Source organism: Vicugna pacos, chromosome 16 (genome assembly GCF_048564905.1).
Source record: "Vicugna pacos chromosome 16, VicPac4, whole genome shotgun sequence".
NCBI classification, from domain to species: domain Eukaryota; kingdom Metazoa; phylum Chordata; class Mammalia; order Artiodactyla; family Camelidae; genus Vicugna; species Vicugna pacos.
Window position 1 is genome coordinate 4,784,500 of NC_133002.1, and position 17,906 is coordinate 4,802,405.

Consider the following 17,906-nt stretch of genomic DNA (forward strand, 5'->3'; position numbering starts at 1 on the left):
ACAAATCTCAACTGGACCCTCAGAACTGCACAACACATTTACTCTGTTTTTGGAACTTACTCTACAATTTCTTCAAAGACTTTCTTAAACTTTCTCCAAGCCCTGACTCTACCCGATCTCTCCCTACTCAGCAGATAATGTGTCTCATACTCACAGGGAAACTAGAAACTTCCTGTTGCCAACGACCTGTGTGCATCTGTACCACCCTCTTCTCATTCCACTGTATTACAAACAGTTGTCTTTTCCTTCTGTCTAATGTAAATCCCTCCGTTCTGCTCTGGATCTCATCTGCCCCACCCCCACCCCCACCCCGAACCCTCTCAGGAGTTTTTTTCTTATCATTTCTTTCCACTTTCAATTCCTTCCACGCTACTGGATATTTCCAGTGAGCATTTAAAGATGATGAAGTGTCTCTTATCTTTCAAAATTTTTTCAAATAAATCAGTACCAAGTGACAAATGCCAAAGGTAAAATTAATAAAACACTAGAGAACAATGTAGAAATGTTTATGATCACGGTACAGGGGAAAACTTCATAAGAGGACACACAAAAAAAAACACTTAGCATAAAAGATTGGCAAACTCTATTGTATTATTTATTACACTAAAATGAAGAACTTCGGTTAATCATGAGCCACCCTTACCAGAAGGGTGAAAAGCCAAGCCACAAAGTGGGAGACAATCATAGCCCCGCAAGAATTCATCTAGTACACGTAACAATCAAAAATCAGTATGAAAAGGTTACGTCATTAGAAAAACAAGGCAAGAGACATGAAATCACTTCAGAAAGAGGATATTCAAATAAAGCAATTATCAGTGAACATGAAAAGTGACTCAACCTCATTGTAATCAAGGAAGTGCTAATTAAAACCACAATAACAAAACCACGTGTTGACAGGATGTGGAGAGAAGAGGCTGCTGGAACCACTGTGGAGAAGTCTGAACAATAGATACTCAACATTAAGATACAGTGCCCTTTGACCAAGTAGTTCCACACTCAGTATATACTCATTAGAGGCGTAAATATATATCAAGAGACACACACTAGAAAATTCATAGCAGCATTATTTGATCCAAAAGCTGAAATCAATTCAAATGTCCATCACCAGGAGCGGACAAGCACAGTGGTATATGATGGAAGTGGTATACGATGGAAGATTACTCAACACAGAAATAAAATGAACTACGACCAAACATCATAATATGGATGAACCTCACAGATATAAAGAGAAAAAGAACACAAATAAAAAAGCCTACACACTGAATTTTTCTATTTACATGAAATTCCAAACCACTAGGTAATTAGACAGCAATGTTCTATTTCTTACCCTAGAGATGGTTACTTGAGTGTTGGATTCGTAAAAATTCATTCACTGATTCATACATTTGTGTTACTTACCTTGATGTATTTACACAAGTTTTTTTAAATCATAAATCAAAGCAATAATATCCTTCTCCCTTTGACTTCAGCATTTCCTCTCCTTCTAGAAGCTAAAGTCATTGACTGACTTGTTTATAAATGTCATCTATTTTTTTAATCTCTCATTCACCCCAGATCCATTTCAGAATGGTTTCTGCCCCAACACTCCTCCCAAGTGACTTTTGCTATGGTCACCAATAACATCCAAGTTGTTGAATCTAATACACGTTTTCCAAGCACATCTTATTAAGACTATTCAATAGCTATAACCAATGCTTTCTCCTTAAAATATTTCCCCTTGATTTTCCAGACAAAACCGTCTCCTAGTTTTCCTCCTCGCTCTCTAGTTTCTCCCTGACCATTTCCTCTGCTGGCTCATCCTTTTCTAGCTACTCTTTAAATATTAGAGTTGCTTAAAGCTAATTCCTAAACTCCCTTTTCTTCTCACAGCATACCCTCCCCAAGTGATCTCATTCCAACCACCGCTTCAGTTAGTATCTGCTAGTGACTTCCCCTTACATGGGTTTTTGGATGTCTCAACAGATCAGATTTCACCAAAGATCAAGATCATCTCCCCAGGCCTGAACTTCCAGGGCTCCCTATTTTGGTGAACAACATGATTCTCTCACCAGAGAGCAAAATCAGGAACCGCCTTCTTTCTTCCCTCTAGCAATAAATCTGTGACCAATCTTCTTACATCACCACCACTCTTTTCTACAGCGTCTACTCCAAAGGCATAAATGGCTTCCTGCCCTCACCACTGCCCACCAAACTCCATACTACAGTCAGCGTACTCTTTTTAAAATACAAGTAGTGACAGACCTCCTCACCTCCATCGTCTACATTAGTGAGTTCCTGTTGCTCAAATATAAAGATCAGAATCTGAACACAGCTTATAATCAGTATTTTTAATGCTGATTTTCCTGTGACAGGAATTCATCACTAGCATAAAATAGCAAATGATTCTATATCCAGCAAAATTCAGAAGCATATATTTATTTTTCTCAAGCATAATTAATTCTCTTTACAGCTAACATTTAAATGCTCTTTTACAATCTCCCATGTGCTTTGGGTGTCCATCACCTAATCTGACACCGAGCAACTCTGTGTCGTATGCAGAGAGGAGCCAGTTCCATCTTTTTACTGACGAGTTGGGTTTAATTTACTCCAAGCTGAAGAGAGATCTCAGGACTCTTGATACTCAATCCAGTCACCTTCCTCCTACAGCTACCACCTTGATCACATGCTGTCACTTCTAGGAGGGCTCAAATGCCACATATAAAACTCCGAGGTCATTACATGGAGAAAATCTCTTATTTTAGATTCTGCTTAGTCACTTGTACTGTTTTTCTTTCTCTGGATGGTGGTACAGCAGTCTTGATTACTTTTGAATACAATTTTGTAAACGTTTTAGCTTATTCTTCAGAGCTGTTGTAGCTTTAAGTAATCCTTATTCTTTGACTTTATACCTTCTGTCACACCACCACTGGCAATTCTATCCATAAACTGCCCTTGGTCTTCCTTACTGGTTTCTTTTTTCTTATTTCACCCCTAAATGGGGACTTTACAGTTTCTCCTATAGACACATCCAGCGTTCCTTTGTGGCCTTAGGTAACTGCAATGTTCTCCTTTGATTCACCCTTCGAACATTTGTCCATCTTCACCTATCTGTGAACCTCCCACAGTACTGCACACAGTACACTCTCCTTCCTTAGAAGAAATGTCTGCATTTGGGAGGGGGAGAAGAGAATACTGGTTTTTCTGCTCACCTCAAAAATCCAAGTATAAAGTGAAATTAAGTCTTTTCTCCCAAACCAGCTTCTTCTGTATTCCCCATGCATACTGATAGCAGCAACAGACTGCCAATACCCAGTCTAAAAACTGGAAAGTCATTTTTAGGAGATGCTAATAGGTAAACAAAGATTAAGGCAAAAAAGGACATTTCAGTCAGACAGCCCCTTGTGCAAAGATCGTAAGACATGAAAAGTTCTGTGCCTTTAATGACCTGAGAGGCAAGTGGGGTTGAAGCACAGCTTTTGAGGGGACAGAATTATGTGGAAAAGGATTAAGATTTGAGGCATTTGTGGGACATCTAAGTGAAGGTGTCTAGAAGGCAGCTGAAATGGGGACCCAGGCACAGCAGAGCAACAGGGGTCCACAGTAGCTATTATCTCTGCACACCTCACACACATCCTACTCTATGCTTCCCCCTTTTCTGGTAACTGACCTGACCCCCCCATCAAGCACAGGGACAGGCACATGCCCAGCTGAGCAAGTTCCAGAACTACATCCTGGGCCACTGCAACTCTTCCAATAACTGGACAGTAATCCAGACTGAGCACTCTGGATCACCCCATGAACACTTTCTCCTCTTTGATCATAATGGTATGAACAGAGAGCCATGAGCAATCACTACTCCAACCTCAACAGAGCCAAAGAAGAGAAGCAAGCACTCAGAGAGAAGTAGTGACGAGAAGGGAAAGGCTAGAGGTATCAAGCCCTCCATCTTTCCCAGACCTGAGTAGGTTTAAAAAAGAAAAAACTCTCCTATGGAAAACCATATGGCGGTTCCCCAAAAAATTAAAAACACAATTACCATATGAGCCAACAATTCCATTTATGGGTACTACCCAAAAAGAACCGAAAGCAGGGACTCAAAGAGGTATCTGTACATACGTGTTAAGAGCAGCATCATTCGTAGAGCCAAAAGGTGGAAGCAACCCAAATGACCATCGATGAAGAGATAAACAAACTGTGGTCGGTACATACAAGGGAACATCATACAGCCTTAAAAAGGGAGGAAATTCTGACACATGCTACAATATGAACAGAACTTGAGGACATTACACTAAGTGAGATAAGACAGTCATATAAAGACAAATACTGTATGATACCACGTATGAGGTATCTTAAGTACCTCAAAGTCATGGAGACATAAAAGTAGAGTGGTGGCTGCCAGAAGCTGGTGGGAAGGAGAGGACATACAGTTGTTACTTAATGGGGACAAAGTTTCAGTTTCCTAAGAGTTCTGGAGACTGGCTGCATGACAATGTGAATGTACTTATTAGCACTGCCCAACTGTACACTTAAAAATGGTTAAGATGGCAAATTTTATGCTAAGTGCATTTTACCACAATTAAAACTTTAAGATTCCCTTATGACAATCACTTGCAACTGAAAAAAGAAAATCCTGTTCAATACAAAAAATTGATACCTAAGTATGTAGTACTAGACATTGACATTAGAACTGACCAAGTCAGGATGGGCTAGAGGTTGGTAAGAATTTCCAAAGAGTGCTGACAGCAAACCAGCTGGTTAACCTGATGTGTCTGGGGACTCAAACTATGTGCTCACATTTAGGGAATCTGACACACACACAAGAAAGTCAGGATATTAAACTACTCTGGCTACTTATTACACCTTTTTCCAATACAATGCCTCAAGAAAAACAATCTTAGGTATAAAGCAGACTGCCTGAAAGCAGAAACAGAACAATGATCATGATACACAGGGCCTTAATCCCACCTTCTAATGAGCTCCAAAAGTAGCAGTCTCTACCTGACACCAAAGCGAAGTTAGTACGTTGAAAAGGAATGGAGAGACCTACAAGGGTCCAGGACTGAAGAACCCCACTAACCTAGGGTCCTCAGAAGTATCTCTCGTCCATTATTACCCACTCCACCCCCAACCATGATAAGCCCATAATCAAATGAGCTGCAGCCTGGAGGTAAGGGGGCCAACTGGCACCTTAAGCAGAAAGGCAGAGCTCCCAGGCCTGCTGGAAAAAACAGAAAGCAGTCACCAGGGCAGAGTTCAGTTCAAACACTGCAAGTTCTATTAACAGCTAATACAGTTTCATTAATATTGTAAAAATAACTTGAATCTATCAACAGCTAAAAGACTTCTACATTGTTTTGCCAGAAAAACTCCAAGTCTGGCAAAGAGAAGCCTCAGTACCTAATACAATCCCGGGGTATCCACAACTGCTCTACAGAGAAACAGGCTGCTAGACTAGCATACCTGCAGTCAGGAGAGTCCCCTCCATGATCCCCCTTAGGGTACCATTAAAGACAAAAGGCAACGAACAAGGCAATGCATCCCAGATGCAGCAGGCACAGCCAGGGAAGGGCAGGCTGGCTGATCCGGAATCCCCAGTGCGATGGAGAAGTTAGTCCTTGTTAGTCTTCTTCAGGGAGAGGATGGACTTGCAGCCTGTGGACCCTACTTTTTCTTTCCCAAAGCCAAATTTTCCTTCAATTGTAAGTATCTCAGAAGGTTTGCCATAAACAAACATTCTTGAAGAAAAAAACATAAATTTTAAAAATGCTGTAAGAGACCAGGAAGGTAAGGGGGATCAAATTTTTTGGTAGTATTTACTACTGCCTTAAAACACACAAAAGTACACACACACACACACACTCTCTCTCTCTCTCCCTCTCTCTCCTTGGACCAAAGATAATAAAAAGCATAGCCATAAAAACACAAAACAAAATTTCATACAAAATCAATATGATATGGAGAGACCAAAGGACATGTGAGTGTGCTAAGTATTTAAGAGGAAGACATATAAATTTGAAAGTTTAATAAGTCAACTGGGATATGAAATACTAAGTTAGGAACAACCATGATAAATTCAGTGGAATACATAGTACCAAGTAAGCAACATCCATCTACATTCCCAGATGCATCCTACTGCAAGAAAGCAAAAACTTCATAGAACATTATCCCAGCAATGCTTATTTGCTGTTTAAAACAAAAACACAAAAACCTTGCCTAAAGATTGTTTTGATGACATTTTTAAAAGCTAATTGTATGGTTTTAAATCATTTTTTACTGCCAACATGAAACTTTTAAAAATTAATCATTTTTAGCATTATGCATATGTTGTACAGCAAGTTTTGCTACTATCCGGCTAAATATTTTCAAGACCACGACCACATTTTCTTTGTTATTAAATCGAGAAACTCCTCTAATATCTTCTGACATCCACAAATCAGATATATTTCCAGGAGGAAAAGAGTCTGAATTCAGGAGGAACCTGATAGAAAACAAAAGGTGACGAACACTTACATGCTTATAAAGAAGGAAAAGGAAGTAAGGAAAGGCAGAAGAATAATGCTAGTAAACAAAGAAATGTGAACAGTTGTAAAAAGAAAATTTTAAATAAGCTTTCAAAGAGAAATAGTGCCGGAAAGGTTTATGTACCATAAATAATCACCACAAGTGAACATTTTACTCTCCACAAAGAAGGCCCAACAAGTTGTCCTTTGAACGAACCAGCTGACAGAGAATCAAAAATTCAAAAGAAACCAGTTTGCAGAAGTGATACTTACACTCTCTCATCCTGAACAGTAGCTTTTAAAGGAAACATGGTATCATATTTTAAAAGTCTTGGAGGAGAAAAAGACTGAAGAGGATGGTATCAGTCAAGGCCCAACTAGGCAACGAAAACCACTCAGTGTATTCATAATTGGGAATTTAATACAGACAACTGGTCACACATATGACAAAATAGCTAAGAAGCCAAAACAGGAAACGTGAGGCAACCTATTGGATTAGCAAATGGCAGGAAGCCATTACTACCCCTGGGCTAGGGAGACAGGGAGAAGGGCAGGGTGCTGCGGTCACCTGGCACAAACTGGAGCTGCCCAGGGGAAGTTAGGACCACAAAGGAAATGCAGCTGCGGACAGAGAAAGGAAGAGAGCATAATACTCTTCCTTTTCTCCCATCTTCCCTTTCAATTTCCCACCAGCGCCTCCCAAACTAAGCCAGAAGGCAACTGACATGGCAGCCTGGGAAACAGACAAGGAGCAGTCCCCTTGCAAGAGGCAGCAGGAAGGAACAATGAGATAAATGGAAGGTATGCGAGAGCCAGCAGGCCTTGGACTGGCGTAAATTCAGAAAAATAATTTTAAAATCTAAAAAGTTCAACACTGGTGATTGTTTTGCAGTTATACATCCTATACAAACGTCCAAACCTGAATTAATAAAACCTTTTCTAAGAAATTGTTATCTCACTTGGACTTGAAGTTTAAGGCTAGGCACGATATGCTACAGTGACTCTAAGACTTGTCCAATACAGTATTAGTTCTAATGAAGTTTCTGTAGTTGAATATGTTACTTTTTCAATTAAAAATAAACTCATTTTGAAAACTAAGAAGTCACTGTAAGAGAAAGTAATCTGACTAATGTAAGAGTTTTCTTTTTGGAATCAGGTCAACCTCAAACAACCATTTAATTCAAATGTTTAAATTTGAAAAATTAAAACCATACCATTTAAATCTGCATTTTCAAATCTGACCCAGACTATCTTCTCCTTTTCTTCTGTTAGAGGAGTTCCACTGTAAGCCTGCATAGTAAACAGAAATGTTTGAATGAAAATAGCTCAAATTTTACTGATGTTCAAAACAAAGAGTAATTTAAATAACGCCAACCCTATCCCCCTCCAACCTCACCAATCCTACATCTTGAGAACTAGCACATTTTGTAATATTTTCACTCCCAAAGAAAGTAATCCAGGAGTCTTGATAATCTTGGTCAAAAAAGGGTTTTTCACCTAATCCAAACACAATGATCACAGTTTACAGCATCATAGTAATTCAAAGACACTCAAAAGACTAAATTACCTCCTATACTGGTCAACAAACGAAGCTTAAGAAGTAAACCAAACTACCACACATATTTAGCTCCCAGGTATTTCTGATCAGGCAATTACACTCTAGCTAGAATTTTCAAGAGTATTATTCTGCTAACCACCAGTTTCAGGTGGAAGACACAAGCCAGAGTTGAGAGGTGGGGAAAAAAAAGTATTACTTTTTCAGTCTCTTATCCAGCCTCTAGACACAACCTTGCAAGCCTGCAAGGGTCACTAAGATAAGCATAAACTGCCACGAAGTCATAGGAAACATATCAACGGTACCTATCAGTATTCAAAGGGAGCCATCTCGCTACAAAGCAAATGTTTTTATTTAAAATTTTCTAGAATTTCTAGATTGTATATACTTACAAGTACTCAGAATGTCAACAAAAGAGCTGCAACACTTTCAGTTATACGGTGATAGTCAGTTCACAGGACAATTCTTTACTATAAGCTGTAGCAAAAGCTGATGAAGGATTTGCTGAAGGAACCTATGTGTTTGAGTGGCTCAGGATGGCTGGCTAAAACTACTGCAAGTAACATACTTGTCTTAAAAAACTGTTTGTTGTAGGGGGAGGGTGTAGCTCAGTGGCAGAGGGCACGTTTAGCAAGCATGAGGTCCTGGGTTCAATCCCCAGTACCTCCGCTTAAAATAAATAAATAAACCTAATCCTATCCCCATTAAAAAAAAAAAAAGGTTGAAAAAAAAAAGCATACAAAAACCACCATTCCATAAATAACATGTGTTCTATGTGACCTGCTTTATATTTCCATGTCAGTTTACAGCCCTTTTCTTGTGCAACACAAGGTTAATGGCAATTGAAAATATTACTAAAAGACGGGGTTACTTTAATAGTAGGTTTATTATACAAAAAGAAAAGTTATCTTATACATCCTTATGATTTCAATCATCTTTAAAAAAAAAAAACTCGAGGTGTGTATAGGGCAGTTAATTCCTTTGGAGAAAAGGAAAACCTACACTAGAACCTAATTCATCAACTTTACCTCCTACTACCTCATCCTCACATTCTTCTTTGGTCCTGCTCTTTTCATCCTTGAAAACTCTTCTTTTTAAAAATAAACTTTTTATTTGGGAATAACTAGATTATTAAACACAGGACAAGGAGTTCTCATATACCCCTCAGCCAGTTTCCCCTAATGTTAACTAATCTAACCAAATCTTATGTTACCATGGTACATTTGTCAAAACTGCGAAACCAACACTGGGGCATTTCTATCAGCTAAGCCCCAGACTTTGGATTTCACCAGTCTTTCCACTGATGCCCTTTCTCCGCCCCTGGACCCCAATCCAGGACACCATGTTGCATTTAGGACCGCTATATCAGACTCTCCCTTAATCTGGTAAAGCAATAATACATTTCCGAATCTCCCATCCAGCAGATTTATTATAAAGCTGTTTATCACCTGTGTCCGTCAACATTCTCCCAATTCCTCTGCAACATTTGCAAGATGCTCTCCTTTGATTTCTGGCTGATATGCAGCAAAAGACGAGGTTATAGGGGCCTTTCAGTGTACCGGGATTCTTAAACTTCTTTTCTTCCCCCTTCAGGGGGAAACGAGACTTTCACAACGCGGCTTGCATACTTTTGCTATGTCTTCAAGTTTTCCTTTCTTCTTAGCAGACATAGTGCTCTTTACTAAGCGTTTGAGAATATTCTGTTAAGCTGATGGAAACATCTGAGTGTTGCTTCTTGTGTGCCTTCCTGCAGGCTGGCACAAAAGCACGTGACACGTCATTTTGCCGCTCAGCTTTTTATAATACTCTTCGCTCATGTTTAGATACGTAGCTGTCAGTGAAGCACAGACTTCACTGGTGCCCACTCCACTTTCATTGGCTATCTTAATGGAAATTAGTGTACTGCCACGCAAAAGTTTGTTTTTCCCCCCAGCACTGATTGTAAGCCCTCTTCTTCAACCAAGATCTGACTGCTCTAGCTCTCGTGTTCAGAGTTAAAGCTTTCACCCCATTATTGAGCACAGGATTTGTTTATCTCTCCTCTTATTCCTTATTTTGTTTCTAACACATATACACATAAGCACAAACTTACTGTCGAATTTTAAAAACCAGTAACGATCGCTGTAGATACACTGTTTCATTTTTTCACCATAGAGAAAAAGAACCTCCATTGTGTGCTATTGTCAAAAGTATAATTTTTAATTCCAGCAAATTATTCTATAGGGACTACGTATCATAATTTGCTTGACTGCTACTGATATCTGGGCTGGCTACAGTTTTTTTACACTGAAAAATGTCAAAATTTCTCACTGAAATGAAAAATTCTAAGCTTTAACCTTTTTCTTTGATGACATTTCTTTTAAATAAATTTTCATAAGCAGAGTTGTTATATCTAAGGGCACAGCTTAGGGATTCCACAAGCCATCAATGACATCTGTTAAACACAGTGGGAATTCACTCTATTTGTGGCAGCTCAAGAAGCTGATACCAGTCTAAAACAGCACATTTTCTCCCTTTGTGGAGACCCAGAGAATAATTTCCAGGCCTCATGAATTCAATGATTTCCAGAATAAGGCAGGAGTTGGAACATACTATCAGCAAAAAAAATACCATTTTCCAAATGGCTGACTAGAAGTGCCAATGGAGGATTCTGGATTAAATGTGGGGAAAAAAGAGAACATGGGTCACCAAATGTGGCCCACCACCTGTGCTCTTAAATATTAAGTTTTATTTTAACACAGTCCCACCTTTTCCTTTACGTAAAAAAAAAAAAAAAAAAAAAAGCAATGCTGAGTAGCTGTGACAGAGACTGTATGAACTGCAAAATTTATCTGGCCCTTTACAGCAAAGTCTGCTGACTGCTACCCTAGATCACGAAGCCTTAAGAATAGGAACTGAGAATTGACTGTACTTCAATTAAAAAAAAAAAAAAAAAAGAGGTCCGAGTACCCTCCCAGCCTAACACAGTGCCTGGCTCATAGTGGGTACTCAGTAAAACATCTACTGCCTGAGTATTGGCTTTCTTTCCACAGTAATGACAATAATGACATGCATAACATAAATTTCTTAAATGAACATTCTAATTCTTAGATTCGTGACTACAGCTTCACTTCCACATTCACTTAACTCTGATCCAAATCTTCATAGTCAGTTGTACAGATTATCCCCTTTCTAATGTATAATCCTCATAAAAACGACCTTAAACGTCTACCTTCCAGCATTTTAACAGTTTTAGCAGCCCCCTGTTTTCCATCTATTACTCCATCTAGTATTCTTGTTTCTCTGGCCATCTCTCCACTATTCCCTCAAAGCTTCTGACTGCAGCCTCTCTCCTCCAGCCAGCAAAAACTGCATGTGACACAGGGTTTCCACTAGCACAAAAAGTGCCTTTGTAAAAATTTGATAAAGGGTCAATCTAGAGGCAGACAAATTACCAAAATTGTGAAATGCCCCTTCCTTGGAACCAGCCTCGTGTCAGGGCTCAGGGTTTGAGAGGAAGATGCAGTTTGTAGAAGAGTAAGTTGGATCTCAGCCCCAGATTGCCGTCCAAGCCTGGGCTGTACAGGGTACAAGGTGCTACAACTCTGCTGTCTGCCATACCCAGCGAGGCAGTGTCCTCCAACATCAAATACCCAGCCTTTCCATTCATTTCAATTAATGCTACTTCCAATGTCCTTTGGAACGTGACTCTTTCACTCTTTTCTTGCTATGCATTCCCTTAGCAACTAAATATTTAGTCAGTACTCCCATGTGTAACACTTACTGATATGTTGCTATTATCTCTGACTGTTTCAAGCAACTTGACTTCCCTTCTTTACTCAGCTCCTCAAAGCAAGCAATCATGTATTTTTCCTTACATGCCCCCCACACTTTGTCACCGTGCTCTGTTTTCATTAAAGTTGACTGAACATAATCTAGGAATAACAGCATGCCTTGATACTTTGTCCTATTTGACGAATACAATTTGTTTAATACAACTGAAATCTAGACTTTGTAGACTTTTCTAGGACTTTCTCATAAAGCTGGGACACTGGACCTATGAATGTCCTTTATGAACAGTGCAGTTTATAGATGCCATGGCAGTCAGAACGCTGACATCACCACAAGAGAACACACAGAAACCTTTCCCTTCAGTAGTTCCGCTAAACAGGGCCTCCCAACACTACTGCATCAAAAGAATCACCTGAGATTTTTACTAGAGATGCAATGCCACCTCCATTCCACGGAGTCAAATGCTTTGGGAGAGAAGCCTGGAAATTAATATTTTTAACAAGTGTGCCAAGTGATAATCTCTGATAATTTAAGTCTGGGCGACAGGGCACTAGAGATGCTCCCAAGAGGGCTGCTCTCATTCTTCATTCTTACATTTATATAGACAGAACAGTAAAGGGCTTCCTCTCCTCGAGTGAACAAGGCAAGTGCTACTTGGCATAAAAATTCCTGCTCAAGATGAAATGGTGCAGATTTGTACTTGGGATGGTATTTAGTTAATACAATATCTAATTATGTTGCTTTTTTCACGTCTGACAGGTAACATTTAACCAGGACAAGAGAAAAATTTTGGAAACAGAACCCAAAAAGAGAGTCCCATGTCCCATCTCTCAGTAACACCTCACCTTGATTCCTCTCAGTAAAGCAAGTCCTGAGGAATAATATTTGTGCCTCTGTCAGCATAAAACCAAGGCACATCTCATAATGACGGCAAGTACAGTTTCTCCTGCTGGGCACGTTTTGCATGCTGGGCATGCAAAAACATCAAGTCTTTCCGAAGTGGATGGTACTCATGTCAAGTTTAGGAAACAGCCCTTCAGAGCTTTCCTGACCAAGAGTAAAACCTACTATTTCTGAAACCACACAGACACTTACCTGAGGCACAACATCCTGCAGAAAAGTCACAACGCTTTCCATGTAAGACTGCTCCCTGAAAAAGGGTGAAAGGGATAAAACTGATTACGACAGCTTCCTATGAAACATGGAAAAGCTCTTTCTACAAGCCCTAATAAAGTTATTCAGAATATTTACAAAAAAAAAAGAAAGAAAAAATCTCTCATCACCTAATAATTCTGCTAACCTGCTTTCTTAATTTCTTCATATGTTATTAAATGCAAATGAGATTTAAATTTTGTAAAACACCCTCTCTTCTTAAAAGTCACACGCTCTTATTTTAATATGAAATCGTATTTGAAAGAATGATGACAGAAGACTTGGCTAAAGCAGGACCTTCCTCTTGAGTCAGAGCAGAAGAATGCCCTAGTTAGAGCAAGAAAAACTGTTGCTGATGACTCAGTATTTAGTAACCTTCTCCTTAAACTGGTAATGAACCTAGTCCCTTACCTGTATATAGCAAAAAGAACCTGTATTTTGCTGCAGACACAGACATTAGAAGGAGTTAAGAAATCCTCACAGAACTTTGGCACACAGAAGACAAGGGAAAATATTAGAATGCATAAAAGTGAAGAACTATTAAGGAAATGAAGATATTTTAAATGGGAGATACACGGACGTCAGCAAGTGGAGGAAAAAATACCAAATCAAGCTCATCTCAGGGAGATGTGAAAAATTACATTTGAAGAAAATAAGGTGAATTGTCCTAAACCCTATATATTAAAAAAAAAATTTTTTAAAAGCAATATCCCTTAGGTATCTAAAAAAATGATTAAGCTTTAAAAATTTTTTGATTAGGTCTACCTCTCCAACTTCATTTTTCTGCCACTCTCCTAACTAACTATGCTTCGGTCATACGCAACTTCAATTCCTAGAATACACCAAGCTCCTCTTTGAATCAAGACCTTTACACCAGCTTTCTCTCTGTCTGGATTCCTTCCCAAACTGTTCCCTCCCTTCCAGATCTCTAGCTTGTCTTACCTCCTCAGAGAGCCCTGCCCTGATGGCCTTAAGTCATAGTCCCCAGTGTCACTCTCATAGCACACTGGGCACTGATTAGAGCCTGAAATTACTTATTCACAATGTCCCCCACTAGAATGTAAACTTACAGAAAGGAATCCATCTTTCATATTTCCCTTATATCTCCAGAATCTATAAGCCAGTACTTAGGCAGAGTGGATGGCTCAAGCATTATCAGCATTATTTCTTGAAAGAATATTGAATAATTAATAATAATAATAATAATTAAGTGAAGAACTTAAAAAACACTAAAATGGGGGGGATATCTTAAAAAAACCCCACTAACATTATGTACTGCATAACAAAAAGCAATATATGTCAAATACCACATGGTGAGGCAGCTCTGACTACTACACAAGGACACAGACTTGGAGACAAATTGCCTGGGTCTGGTCCACATTTCCCTTCTTGACTATTACCAAGGACAACTTATTTCTCTCTGCTTTGGTTCCCTCATGTGTAAAATGAAGACTGAATTAGGGCCTAACTCATAGCTAATAACATGCTTTTCCTGTTGCCATGGATCACAGTTAGCAAAGAAATATAGCCCTGGGAAATGCAGCACAATGGCAAAATATCACATTATACATATACTTTTGTTAGTCTGAGAAGGCAGTCTTTATGTAACATGCTAAACTGCCCAAGGGAAAGCATCCAAAATGCTACAATTCTATCATAAACATTTGAAAAGGTAGAAAACAAGTTTCATCTCCTTAGCCAGGTCTTCAAGGGTCTGAATTGTCCACCCCAACCTCCTTTAAATAGGTCAACTCTCCTAGATTTCATTTATGAAAACTGCTTGTCTTTCCCACATCCACTCACTCTATTCCCTTTGCCAAAAATGTGCTCCTGATTTTAACTGCCCAATTTCGTTTCAGCCTTTAAAGCACACTACAAATGTTAGCTTCTTCATGAAATCTTTTTGACCTAAAATCTTAAAAAACTCCCACTAAAATTCTCCCTCTAAATTCTCATGCTGTTAGGCTGGCATCTTTTTTATTGATTATAGTGCTTACAAACACACACATCTTAAAACACGTTAGATTATAAGCTCCTAGAAAGTATAGATATGCTTTGTCAAAGAATGCTTAATATATAGAAGTGAGGGGGTGAGGGTATAGCTCAGTGATAGAGGGTGCGCTTAGCATGCGCAGGTTCAATCCCCAGTCCCTCCCTTTAAAAAAAAATTTTTTGAAATGTATTCTTTTTTTTTTTTTTTGAGTAAAGGTAGATTTATTTAGAGAGATGCATTGAAAGGCAAGAGAAAGGCCACAAGGTATGGGGGTTGGGTGCTCAGATTAGAGTAAAAGTAGGTACACGCTCCATAGAGTGCAGGCCATCTCTGAAAGGGGGAGAGAGAGAGAGAGAGGGTGGATGGCCTGAAATGTATTCTTTATAACACTGACTTTGAAACTTTCTGACTAGGACCTAGAGCAAGTGATACATTTTATATCACAATCTAGTAAACATACATATATATATGAATATATTTATGAGGGCATCACAAAACAATACTAACTTTCAACTGTATTTTCTATTATTTTCCATTATTTCTTAATAATGGTCCTGATCCACTAAATTGATTTAATGACCCACCAATTGTTAAACCTGAAGTTTGAAGAAAACAGTATTCTAGGATTTAGCATAGTGCTTTTCATGTACTCTGTAAATGTGATAAATACATCAACTGATCCTCCAATTATTCCTTTTATTTGGCCTTGGCAATATTAATCATCCTGTAGAGCCAAAATTAAATAGATTTTACAAAAGTAAGCAATGCTCAGAAAGGAAACCTGAAGGTTAGTTACCATTCTAAGCAATCTTTCCTGCATCTATTAGGCTTATCTAAAATTTGCTTACGTGACAGCCTGGGGGCGAACCACAACACCACCAGTACAGCGACTGGGTCTTCTGGGGGAATCTGTAGCCATTGTTTCATTCACCAAACCTGTTTCCAGAACAAAAAGAAAAAAACAGATCATTATCTTTGGTGGGTAGCTAATGGTTGCTCATTAGAAACCCCTTGTCAAAAATACCTTAAACTTAAGAAACTTTCTTAGCAATTCCTATTACACCTTAAAGAGGAGAAGGTGGAAGAGGAAAAAAAGATTTAAAAGTTTTCAAATTACTGAGACTTTTTCTTTTGCACCAAGCCTCAGAACCACAGAACAGGTTAAGACTCCTGCAGGACCCTTTGATCTACTGTTAACATCAACTCAAAAGGGAGGGAAAGTTTAGCAGAGAATCACTTTATAAAAACAAATGTGCTATCTCTGTGAGCCAAAAATCAAAGAATTTACTGAAATCTCATGTTGTGGATAATGAAAATACACCTGGTATAATATTTTAAAGACAAATCGAACACTGAAGTAATACTCTCCAACTGAGGCTGTAGGGAATCTACGAATAAGACTGAACATTTTAACTACATATGGTGATGGATGTTAACTAGTCTTATTGTGGTGATCATTTCACAAAATATACAAATATCAAATCATTATGTTGGAATCTGAAACTAATATAATGCTATATGTCCTTTATATTTTTTTAAAACTGCACAGTCATAATTTAACAAGATTTTTAAAATCTTATTTAAACCCCTTGCTATTGTAATCCAATCACCAGAGTCTAAGTAAGTAAAAACATACATGATGTTAGAAGCCCCTTATCCTTTCCAGGGACCTCGCTGAATCCTGATCCTTGAATGCTCAATAAGAGTCTGAATCACTGGAGGAGGTTGTAAAAGCATGGAATGCATTTGGCTACGGTCAAAAGGGACTATACTTTAGATAGCAATACTAAAGATCTCTTAACTCAGGAAGGGCTCAGGAAAGCCCACAGGCTGGAACTAATGTTGAAAGCCCCTAAAACCATCTCTTCTAAGCAGGGATATGTGAAAACTCGCAAACTGATGAAGTCCCATCTGCTACAACCTAAACACCCTTTGCCCCAACTAGCCCAGGTGCTCCTTCCTCAGTGGGTACCTTCACCCCCAGCCCCTCAGCCCTCTCATTTCCATTCCACCCTTTATTTCCCAAAACACAGCCTCCCAAGAACTGTCCTTTAAGGGCCCTGTCTCCTGAGGACGGCCCTCGCCAGCCCCTAAGGCCCCACTCTCCTGAAAGACAGGAGCTCGGCGCTACCCACTTAACCTCCACCGCTGCCCCCGGCCGCCCTCTGGCCCCTGGCCCTGTCTCCCCTCCCCCTCCGACCCCGACAGCTCTCACTCGTCGAATTCCTGCCAGCCAAGCCCTCTCCCCTCACGGTGCTAGTCGCTCGTCCTCGCACAGCCTCCCCAAAGCCACAGCACCGCCAGCCCTCTCACCGGCCGCCCCGCCGGTAAACGCTGCTCTCCAGCTCAAGGCTCACTGTTTGGAGTCTCCCCTCGTGATTGACGGTCACCACTTCCTACCACGCCTCAGCGGAACTACCTTTCTAGCCAATCCCAGAAGCAAACTCGCCGAGGCCGGGTACCGCCCTTAGAGGTCAGCTTGGCCAACCAGCAAGTGGAAAAGAGGCGGACCCGCCTCCTGATATGATCCAATCCGCTGGGGCTCGAGGGAAAACAAAACAGTATGTAAGTTCGGGTGAAGCCGAAGTGTCAGGTTCGGTTGCGAACGCAGGCAGGTGGGGAGGAGTTACAAGCATGTCGGTTTTCCTTTGCACACAGCATCTTCGTGGCCTCATCAAAAAGCATTGGGCTGCAGAAGCCTGTGCACCTCACCCGGGCTTTTCAGGCTGGGAGTCGGACTGCAGGGGAACCGGTCTGTTTACATCGAATTCTCGCGACAGCTGGTTCGAAGCTCAAAGCACGTGGACATGGCAGCTGCCAATCACTTTTAGTTGGCCAATCACCCGTCCCGAACCCGCCTTCTGCCCCACCCCTTTCGATGTGTTTACCTTCCGGGAGCCTAACCTGGCTTGCGCTGGTGGGCAGCCCTGGAGCCAAGGTGGTGGTCTGAATGAGG

The 17,906-nt window shown here is 40.0% G+C and overlaps 1 protein-coding gene across 18 annotated transcripts in view; it reads right to left on the minus strand.

Annotated features, from left to right (window-relative positions):
- BCAS3 (BCAS3 microtubule associated cell migration factor) overlaps positions 1-17,409 on the minus strand; it is a 480,755-nt gene extending 463,346 nt beyond the window's left edge. For 4 of the 18 annotated variants that reach the window (XM_072940272.1, XM_031685215.2, XM_031685216.2 and 1 more), the window contains exons 1-4: positions 17,166-17,239; positions 15,799-15,886; positions 12,901-12,955; positions 7,694-7,769 (exon numbers count right to left, since the gene is read on the minus strand). In XM_072940272.1, the coding sequence (XP_072796373.1) occupies positions 7,694-7,769; positions 12,901-12,955; positions 15,799-15,869 (202 nt within the window). In that variant the 5' untranslated portion in view covers positions 15,870-15,886; positions 17,166-17,239. Of the gene's footprint in view, positions 1-7,693; positions 7,770-12,900; positions 12,956-15,798; positions 15,887-17,165 lie in introns of all 18 variants that reach the window. The other 14 variants (XM_072940264.1, XM_072940265.1, XM_072940263.1 and 11 more) reach the window with 9 other exon arrangements.
- Between the last annotated feature and the right edge of the window lie 497 nt (positions 17,410-17,906).